The 10,902-nt window shown below is 45.0% G+C and overlaps 1 protein-coding gene across 1 annotated transcript; it reads right to left on the bottom strand.

Moving 5' to 3' along the window:
• Positions 1-294: 294 nt before the first annotated feature.
• On the bottom strand, positions 295-2,042 carry LOC143964066 (olfactory receptor 6N1-like). Its single transcript, XM_077473773.1, has one exon. The coding sequence runs from the start codon at positions 1,997-1,999 to the stop codon at positions 1,118-1,120; it is 882 nt and encodes a 293-aa protein (XP_077329899.1). The 5' UTR covers positions 2,000-2,042; the 3' UTR covers positions 295-1,117.
• Between the last annotated feature and the right edge of the window lie 8,860 nt (positions 2,043-10,902).

Below are 10,902 nucleotides of genomic sequence, written 5' to 3' on the forward strand. Positions count from 1 at the left end.
AAGAGACAGCTCGAGGAGGAGATGGCGGGAAGAGTCGGTGGAGACGGGAAGAGACAGTTTGAGTTCAAGATGGCGGGAAGAGATGACAGCAGTGGAAAGAGACAGCTTGAGGAAGAGACAGCTACCTGATACCCATTCACATGGGGGGTGGAACCTGGGGGCCCCCTTCTTAAAGGGGGGCTTCAGATTGCGATAAGCCCCCCCACCCCCAGACCCTGACAACCACCGGCTAGGGTTGTTGGAAGAGGCCCTTGTCCTCATCAACATGGGGGCAAGGTGCTTTGCACTCACCCCCCCATGTTGAGGGCATGCAGCCTGGTATGGTTCAGGAGGGAGCACTTGCTCGTCCCCTACCTTTCCTGACTTACAGGGCTGCATGCTCGGATAAGGGTCTGATATGGATATTGGGGGTCCTACACCATTTCTTTTATTTTGGATTTGGGGACCCCTCCGAATCCATGCTAGACCTGAAGGGCCTGGTATATATCTGGGGGGGAATCCCACTGCGTTTTTTTTTCTTTCACGCATTTTCTTGCTGGAAATTTTTTTTTACATTCAGCTTTCAGTGGGGAAGCCCACTGACAGCTGTTGACTCATCGTTTGTCAAGGACGTGGTGACCGGCTTCCTGGTCACCTGCTTAGCAACCAGCTACAGTGGAAAAAATAAGAACAGCAAAACGCAAAAAATTGCATCAAAAATGCCCCACTTGCGTTTCTGGTGCAGGTCCATTGAAGTCTATTAGCCACAAATCGTGGGAAAAAAGTCACCAACCCTTTCCAATAATGCACCGGCTGTAAAACGCATGGATGTGAACTAGCACCGGAGGAAACCATGTTAAATGAACTGTAGTGTGTTTCTGCAAACTGCAAAAGGCACAAAAAAGGCATAGGTGTGAATGTAGCATAAGGGAAGTTTTAAGAGGTACCATGGAATAAAGGACTGAAGGGTGGAAGCCTTTTTTTAGGAGCCCAATTTGGGCAATTGAACTCTAATACCAATTTATTATTAAGCATGGCTTCAGTATGGTAGAAGTCTAATATTTGGAGACCAGTGCGCAACAAGTTGTCTACAAGTTTAAACAGATATATCTTAATAATTTAACTTTTACCAAAGGTTTTAAATAACTAGCCTTTTGTTTATATACAATATCTTTAAACTGTCTTTGATCTCTTTATTCCTCAAGCTGTATATGAAAGGGTTTACAAAGGGAGTAAACACTGTATACAACAAGGACATCATCTTACTGATTGTTCGTGATTGTCCTTCCTTTGGAATCATATATGCAGCAATTAGGGTTCCATAAAATATAAACACAACAGTGAGATGGGAGCTACAAGTGGAAAAGGATTTCAGTCTTCCAGAAAAGGAGGATATCTTTAATATTGTTAAAACAATATAAATATATGAAACCACTATCACTAGGAAGGGGAATATTAGCACAGGAACACACAACAAGGTCATTTCCATTTGAACTTTGGATGTATCCGAACAAGAAAGTTCTACAAGAGGATTGAAATCACAAAATATAGAGTCAATAACATTTGGTCCACAGAATTCTAATTGACATATTTCAAGTATTGGTATTAATCCCGAAGAACAGCTGAAAATCCAGGATACAAGAACTAGTTGAATACAAAGTGTTTGTTTCATAATAGAGACATAATGCAGAGGAGAGCAGATGGCCAGATAGCGGTCATAGGACATCACTGTCAGAAGGAAACATTCAAATGCTTCTGTTGAACCAAAGACATACAATTGAATGAGGCAACCAGAAAAAGATATGGAGGTCCTCTCATGTAGAACAATATCTAACATCTTAGGAGCAATATCTGTGATCAGCATGATGTCAGATATAGAGAGTTGGGAGAGGAAGAAGTACATGGGAGAATGAAGGGTCTTGCTGTAATATATCAGTATGATGATTAAACAGTTTCCACATATTGTCACAATGTATATAATAAGGACCAAGGTGAAGAGCAGAAGATTAAATACTGACATTTTGTTAAATCCCAAAATGAAGAATGTGGTGACATTACCTTTATGTGTGGTCTGTGTGAAAGCAGAATACAGTTATTTAACTTTATGTTTTATTTTTAAATATGCTCAGAGAATGTTTTCTTTGCTAATTGGACAGTCTCTATTCGTTTGGTTAATTTTTAATGTGAGAAAAATGACATAACCATTGAGAAGAAGTGGAACTTTGGGCAAATAAAAAATAACATATATACTGTACATACATGATATGTTTAAAAAAAAAAAAAAAAGCTTTGCAAAACTACATTTACATAGCAAGAAGGGAGTTACTATATATATATATATATATATATATATATATATATATATATATATATATATATTGTATTTGGCTTTAGGTATACTTTAATGCCATGACAGTAATGGAGAACTATGCTACACAATTCAAAGAAGATGGATAGATTAAGTTATAAGCCATTTGTCATAATGATTACTATTTCAATTAACTAAATATTAACCATTTAAAATTGGTGAATTTAGTCTGAAATTAAAAAAAAAAAAATACTTACTCTATTTACTAGTGATCTCTGATGAAAACTCATATTTTTGGATCATTTAACTTAAATTTTAAATAAACCCAAAAAAAAATGTACAACAGAAAATTAGAGATTCAGTATTAAAAGTGTAACAATAGTACATGAATTTCTTCATGAGAGAGTTTTCTACCCGTTTTTCTATTGAGCATGGAATAAAAGCAGAATGTCATGAATAGAAAGAATTAAAAAAGAAAAGAAAAAGGAAAGGGAGTGAAAATACTGCCAAGTATGTCAAAATAATGTCAACAATGAAATATATAGTTCTGATTCAACAAATCTTCTTCATATGAGTTTTTATTTTTATTTTTATTTTTTAACAGTGTTTCTATTTAACAGGGAAAAAAAACAGACCTACAAAGTCATGAATGGAAAGAAAAAAAAAAAAAGAAAGAGAGGGAGAGATACAATAATAATAAGTATCTTATATATCTGGTGTAAATGTAAAGCATATGATGTGTATCGGTGGATAAGTTCAGTTGACTGAACAGGAAATCTTTTTTCACACAAACATTTATATGTTTCTTTGCAGATTAAAGATTCCATAGAGAGTAAGTACGATCTCTTTGGGTTTATGTTTGTGACTGTAATAAAAATAAATGTATTTTTTTTTAAATAAAATACTCAATACAATAAAATACAATAGTACAGTACTAGTAAATAATTGCTCAGAAGCTATTAAAAGTTAAAGGAAACTAGAGTTAGGCTTTAAAGTCTAACTTCAGCTTTCCTTTAACTTTACATATACTATATTACCAAAAGTATTGGGATGCCTGCCTTTACACGCACATGAAATTTAATGGCATTGCAGTCTTAGTCCGTAGGGTTCAATATTGAGTTGGCAATTTTTTTATTTTGAGAATCTTGCAAACAAGAAACACATTCCAACTTTTTTATACAAAAATACAAAAATAAATATATATTATATATACATTTTTTTTTTTATATATGCATAACCTCTTGTATACACAACTAAAACATAATAATAAAGCATTACTTCAACCTATAATATGGGAAACAAAAGGTTTTTCCCAACCAAGAGAAATATCTCTGTATTATACCATATATACACATACATATTATATATATATGTATGTATATATACACACACACACACACACACACACACACACACACACACACATATATATATATATATATATATATATATATATATATATATATATATATATATATATACATACACACACATACATACCCATTACTCAACTTGATTACCATTCAGACCAAGAAACATAGATTATCATGTGTATGTAGCCTTTCTTCGAAAAAAAATAATATGTTTAACTTTGAAAATCTAAGGGAGTGTCCAGAGAGAAAACAGGGAAAGAACCCAACACCCAGAGATCAACAAACAGCAGCTACAGGCCTGATATTCCTCCACGCCTTTATCCAGACCCTTTGCCGCCATCTGTCTTTCTCGAGACCCCAAATTTTCCCTACCTCACCAAGAATCTCACTAGGGATGAGCCGAACACCCCCCCCGGTTCGGTTGGCTCCAAAACTTTCGAACGGACCCCAAATTCGTACGAACGTTAGAACCCCATTGAAGTCTATGGGACTCGAACGTTCGAAATTAAAAGTGCTACTGTCCTAAAAAGGGTTTGGGGACCTGGCTCCTGCCCCAGAGGACATGGGTCAATGCAAAAAAACCTTTTAAAAACGGCCGTTTTGGCGGGAGCACTGATTTTAATGACGATTAAAGTGGACAAAAAAAAGTGAAATATTCCTTTAAATATGGTGCCTGGGGGGTGTCTGTAGTATGCCTGTGAAGTGCCACGTGTTTCCCGTGTTTAGAACAGTCCCTGCACAAAATGACATTTAACGGAAATAACGTCATTTAAAGCTGCTTGCGGTTTTAATGTTATATCTGGTTCCTGCAATATGGTTGAAAATCATTGAGAAAAATGGCATGGGTAGCCCTCCCTGCCCATTACCAGCCCCTTTGGGTCTTGTACGCATATTAAGGGGAACCCCGTACCCATATTAAAAAAAGGAAATGCGTGTGGCCCCCAGGCCCTATATACTCAGAACAGCAGTATACAGGCGGTGCAAACAAGACAGGGACTGTGTAGGTTTGTTGTGTTAAGTTGAATCTGTTTGTAATTTTCAACTGGTACATTTTTAAAGTGTAGCTCCAGTCAAAAAAACTATTTTTAAGCTTTTTGGAAAACATAGGGAAGGGTTATCACCCCTGTATACTTTGTTTTGTCGTCCATCTTTTTTCATCTCACTTGCTGTTGTCTCCTTCCGTTTGCAAGTAGGAGATGTTTGTAAGTTGGATGTTTGAAAGTAGGGGCCTGCCCTATATGCTCTGCAGAAATGGCGGAACAAGGTGTTGGTTTTGCCACAACATTGTAAGCCCTCAAAGTGACTCTTGCTGGGTGCTGGAGCACCCTGCTGTTAACGATTATATCAAGAATTGTAATTACATGCCATTGTTGAACAGTGGTAGAAAAATTGACCTTTGATGGTTGTGGTGCTGGTGCCACAACACTATAAGTCCTCACAGTTACTCTGGGTGGGCACAGGAACGGGCCCTCCTGTGAAATATTATATCAAGAATTGTAAGTACATGTCCCTGTTAAACAGGGGCAGAAAAATTGGGCCTTAGGCACTGGTGCTGGTGCCACCACACTGCAACCTCTCCCATATACTCTAGTTTTATTGCAGGAATTAGCCCTGCTGCAAAGCATTGCATCAAAAATTTTACTTAAACGCCCCTGTTAAACAGGGGCAGAAAAATTGGGCTGATGGCATCACCCAGAACCAGAAATGTTCTTCCAACATATCAGCGGAGGAGGAAGAGGATAGACAATCAACATAACAGGACAGTCACTCAGCATCAGCATAGGCAGTCTTGAAGGGATGTGATAATTCAAAAAAAATTATTCGGTTACATCAGCTTCAGGTGCTTGGTAGCTGTGGGTGATCCAAGACTGATTCATCTTGATGAAGGTCAGTCGATCAACTGATTCGGTGGACAGGCGCACCCTGTGATCAGTTACAAAGCCACCAGCAGCACTGAAGGTGCGTTCCGAAAGAACGCTGGATGCAGGACAGGCCAGTAGCTCAATTGCATACTGTGCAAGCTCTGGCCAGTGATCCATCCTCAAGACCCAGTAAGCCAGAGGATTTTGCGTGGGAAAGGTGTCCAAGTCTGACCTTGCCCTTAGGTATTCCTGCACCATGTAAATCAGACGCTGGCGATGGTTGCTGGAACCGATCATACCTTGGGGCTGCGGACTAAAAAATTGTCTGAAAGCATCGGTCAGACGGCCACCTTCTCCACCGCTCCTTCTGACCGATGCCTCAGCAACACGTTGTCCAGGACCAGGAGTTTGTAACCTCCCAGTCTCTGGGAACGCGTTGCACAGACCTTTCTGCAAGGCCTCCCGGAGATGTCTCATCCTCTGCTCCCTCTGCGATGGCAAGATAAGGTCGGCAACCTTACCCTTGTACTGTGGATCAAGGAGAGTGGCCAGCCAGTAATGGTCCCTCTCCTTGATCCGAAGAATACGAGGATCCTTCCACAGGATTTGCAGGATCAGGGAGGCCATGCAGCATAGGTTAGCTGAGGCATTCGGTCCGGAGTCCTCTGGGTCACTAAGGGCAACATGATCCGCAGCTACCTCCTCCCAGCCACGTACAAGTCCACGTGTTTCTTGGGACTGTAAATCATCCCTACAAGACTGCTGCTGCTGATGCTGCTGCTGATGCTGAGTGCCAGCCTCCACCTCCATGCTGACACAATCATCCTCCTCCTCCTCTTCCTCCTCCTCATCCTCTTCCTGTGTGATGGGTGGCACAGCAGGAACACTGTCTGGATCAAGGGGGCCTTGAGAGGCAAGGAAGTCCTCCTCTTCCTGCCTCTGTTCTGCCTCAAGTGCCCTGTCCATTATTCCATGCAGCGTATGCTCCAAGAGGTGGACAAGAGGTACAGTGTCACTGATGCATGCACTGTCACTGCTCACCATCCTTGTGGCCTCCTCAAACGGTGACAGGACAGTGCATGCATCCCTGATCATGCCCCACTGGCGTGGTGAGAAAAAACCGAGCTCCCCTGACCCTGTCCTGGTGCCGTAGTCGCACAGGTACTCATTGATGGCCCTCTGCTGCGTGTGCAGCTGCTGCAGCATGGCCAACGTTGAGTTCCACCTGGTGGGAATGTCACATATAAGGCGGTTCTTGGGCAGGTTCAACTCCTTTTGGAGCTCAGCCAGCCGAGCACAGGCATTAAATGATCGGCGGAAATGCACACAGACTTTCCTGGCCTGCTTCAGTACATCCTGTAAGCCGGGGTACCTGCCCAAGAACCGCTGCACCACCAGGTTAAGGACGTGAGCTACACAGGGCACATGGGTCAGTTGTCCCTGTCGGAGGGCAGAGAGGAGGTTGGTGCCATTGTCACAAACCACCATTCCTGGCTTAAGCTGGCATGGCGTCAACCACCTCTCGACTGGCCCCTGCAGAGCTGACAAAACATCCACCCCAGTGTGGCTCCTCTCCCCCAAACAAACCAGCGCAAGCACGGAATGGCATCGTTTTGCCTGCATACTTGCATAGCCCCTGGAACGCCTACGGAGCACCGCTGGTTCTGAGGACAGAGCACTGGAAGAGGCCATGGAGGAAGAAGAAGAGGAGGGGGTGGAGGAGAGAGGTGTGTCACAACCAATAGTAGCATTTTGGAGGCGTGGTGGCGGAACAACCTCCAACACTACTGCACCTTGTCCTGCATCCTTCCCAGCTGCCAGAAGAGTGACCCAATGGGCCGTGAAAGACAGGTGACGTCCCTGTCCATGCCTGCTGGACCATGAGTCAGCGGTAATATGCTCCTTACCGCTGACCGCCCTGTCCAGCGAGGCAAGGACACTGCCTTCCACATGCCGGTAGAGAGCCGGAATCGCCTTCCGTGAGAAAAAGTGGCGTTTGGGGACCTGCCACTGAGGAACCGCACATTGTACAAACTCACAGAAGGGGGCCGAGTCTACCAACTGAAAAGGCAGCAGTTGAAGTGCTAGCAATTTAGCCAAGCTAGCATTCAACCGCTGGGCATGTGGATGGCTGGGAGTGAACTTCTTTCACCGGTCCAGCAGCTGGGGCAGGGACATTTGCCTGCTATAATCGGACTTGGGTGTACTGCTAGCAGAGTTCCCGGAAGCACTTGGCTGTGACACACCTAATTCTACACCTTCATTCCTCTCAGAGCAGGTTTTAGAGAGGACTGAAGGTCTAGTGGGGTTGGAGATGCCAGCTGATGAGGAGCAAGGAGAGGTCCGCTTTGTTCTTTGGTGTGGGTCTTTGAGGTACGCTTGCCAACGAGCTGCATGGTAGGTCAACATATGTCTGGTCAAGCAGGTGGTGCCCAAGCGGCTGATGTTTTGGCCACGCGAGATACGCTTGAGACATATGTTGCAAATAGCAGCGGTGCGATCTGATGCACTCGTCTCAAAAAAGGCCCACACCAAAGAACTTTTAGAATAACGCGCAGAGGCAGCGCCCTGCACAGGCGGAGCTCTGCGGTGTGATTCAGTCGGTGTGCTGCCCCTAAGCTGGCCCCCGGAGGGCATCCGGCCTCGTTGGACATGTGCCTCCTCCTCCTCCTCCTTCTCCTCCTCCTCTCTCATACCAGGCACCCACGTGGAGTCAGTGCCCTCATCATCCCCTCCCTCTTCATCGCTGTAGCAAACCTGGCAGTATGCTGCAGCTTGTGGAACATGACTGCCAGATTGCTGTCCTTCTTGAGCATCCCCTCTCTCTGCGCTCACGCTACTGCCTTCCTCTAGCTGAGTGTCATCATCAGAGCCCACAAAGCACTGGGCATCCTCCTGGAGCATGTACCCAACACTGTGCTCAAAGAGTTCAGGAGACTCCTCAGGAGGACGTGGTGGGTCTAGGGAAGGAGTCACTGATGATGACATTGAGAGGAGGGAAGACGATGCGTTGGCAGCTGCTTTGCTACTACCCTGAGACTGGGTGAGAGAGGATGAGGAGGATGAAGAGGGCTTGGTCATCCACTCTACCAAGTCGTTGGCATGTTGCGGTTCAACATGTCCAGCTGCCGAAAAGAAGGACAAGTGTGTCCCATGGCCACGTGCTGATGACAATGCACCGCGTCCACGACCAGAATATAGCGGTGAATATAGCGGTGTATACTGCGGTCAGGGCAAGCAGACAACAACCACTGCAGAAGAGCAAGATTGAAAATCGGCCAATAACGATCAGTGTGTACTGTGTTGAAGGTACACAGAACACCCACTAACTGCTTCAGACGCCAACACACTACACTAGGCCGCCGCGCTGATGGCCTTATATAGTGTGGGGCGTGTACTACACAGCCTGAGCTATGATTGGCCACAGGCATCCTGCCTGTGGCCAATCATGGCTCTCCTCGCTGCTGGCGCTGTGATTGGCCAAGCATACGGGGTCACAGTGCATGCTTGGCCAATCATGAGCCAGCAATGCACTGCGATGACGCAGTGCATTGTGGGCCGTGAGCGCCACACGAATTTGGCTCGAACGGCCCATAACGTTCGGAATTCGCCGAACTGGCGAACAGCCGATGTTCGAGTCGAACGTATGTTCGACTCGAACATGAAGCTCATCCCTAAATCTCACACACCACCACCAGAACAGGAAGTACTTTCTACCAAAGGGATACCTGACACCGTGCATTCCAGGTGAAATATTGGACTACTAAGCTGACTAAAAAAAGAGTGTCCAAATCAAATCCCTTGCGATTCTGCAATGCTCCATACACCCACTCAGCATAAGACATGCTAGGCAGGAAAGGAATATACAGAGCCCCCCCCCCCAACTTTTTATAGACTTCTATATTGAAAGGGCACTGAAGCAAGAAGTGGTCCATGGTTTCCACCTCACCCTGACACTCCGCTCTTGGACAACCACGATTGTCCAAAGAGCGGCACTTCATATTCCCCCTCACATAGAGCCTACCGTGGAAAGCGAGCCAGGCCTGGTCCCTAAATTTCTAGAATTTATTAAACGTAAACCCTCCCTCATAATATGACCTGGGCAATCCCTTAAGGCTAGTGGCGCATGAAAGACAGTACCCACGATTAGTGATGGACGAACTTCCGACGGGACGTTTCGCGAACGCGGACCGCGAACGGGGCTGACCGTTCGCGAAACCGAACGTTCGCGAAACCGAATGTTCGCTGCGGGCTCCATTGACTTCAATGGGAGGCGAACGTTTCAAACCTTTAGGTCGAATTTGCAGCCACTAGGTAATTATTAGCAGGGAAAACATAGTCCCACCACATGGCCAATGACATAATACATGTATGAGGTGAATTTGGGATCGATAACTACAAGCATTCTTTTTTTATTTGGGAAATTGTTCTGACAATTCAGGACTGTGGAGCGCATGAAGACAATGGAGGAGAGGGAAGGTCAGGGACCAGGGTAGGCAAAGAAGAGGGTGCAGGAGATGATCACCAGCAGCGTGACATACAGCAATGACACCTGCACCGTGATAGAGGGCACTGACATCAGCAGCGTGACATAAAGCATTAACACCAGCACCGTGACATACAGCATTGACAGTAACACCGTGATAGAGAGTACTGACATCAGAAGCGTGACATTAAGCACTGACATCAGCACCGTGATATACAGCACTGACATCAGAAGCGTGACATACAGCACTGACAGCAACACCGTGATAGAGAGTACTGACATCAGAAGCGTGACATTAAGCACTGACATCAGCACCGTGATATACAGCACTGACAGCAGCACTGTGATAGAGGGCACTGACATCAGAAGCGTGACATACAGCACTGACATCAGCACCATGATATACAGCACTGACAGCAGCACCGTGACATACAGCACTGACATCAGAAGCGTGACATACAGCACTGACAGCAACACCGTGATAGAGAGTACTGACATCAGAAGCGTGACATTAAGCACTGACATCAGCACCGTGATATACAGCACTGACAGCAGCACTGTGATAGAGGGCACTGACATCAGAAGCGTGACATACAGCACTGACATCAGCACTGTGATATACAGCACTGACAGCAGCACCGTGATAGAAAGTACTGACATCAGAAGCGTGACATTAAGCATTAACACCAGCACCGTGACATACAGCATTGACAGCAACACCGTGATAGAGAGTACTGACATCGGAAGCGTGACATTAAGCACTGACATCAGCACCGTGATATACAGCACTGACAGCAGCACTGTGACATTAAGCACTCACACCAGCACCGTGATATACAGCACTGACAGCAGCACCGTAAGCAGCCCCAGGAGTAAGTCAGCACAGCACAGGGA

This window comes from Lithobates pipiens, unplaced genomic scaffold (genome assembly GCF_037356315.1).
Source record: "Lithobates pipiens isolate NorthernLeopardFrog02 unplaced genomic scaffold, aLitPip1_a1.2 Scaffold_8, whole genome shotgun sequence".
NCBI lineage: Eukaryota > Metazoa > Chordata > Amphibia > Anura > Ranidae > Lithobates > Lithobates pipiens.

Bases quoted from the DNA above. Each gene is read 5' to 3' on its own strand.
- LOC143964066 (XM_077473773.1), bottom strand. From the start codon at position 1,999: ATGTCAGTATTTAATCTTCTGCTCTTCACCTTGGTCCTTATTATATAC.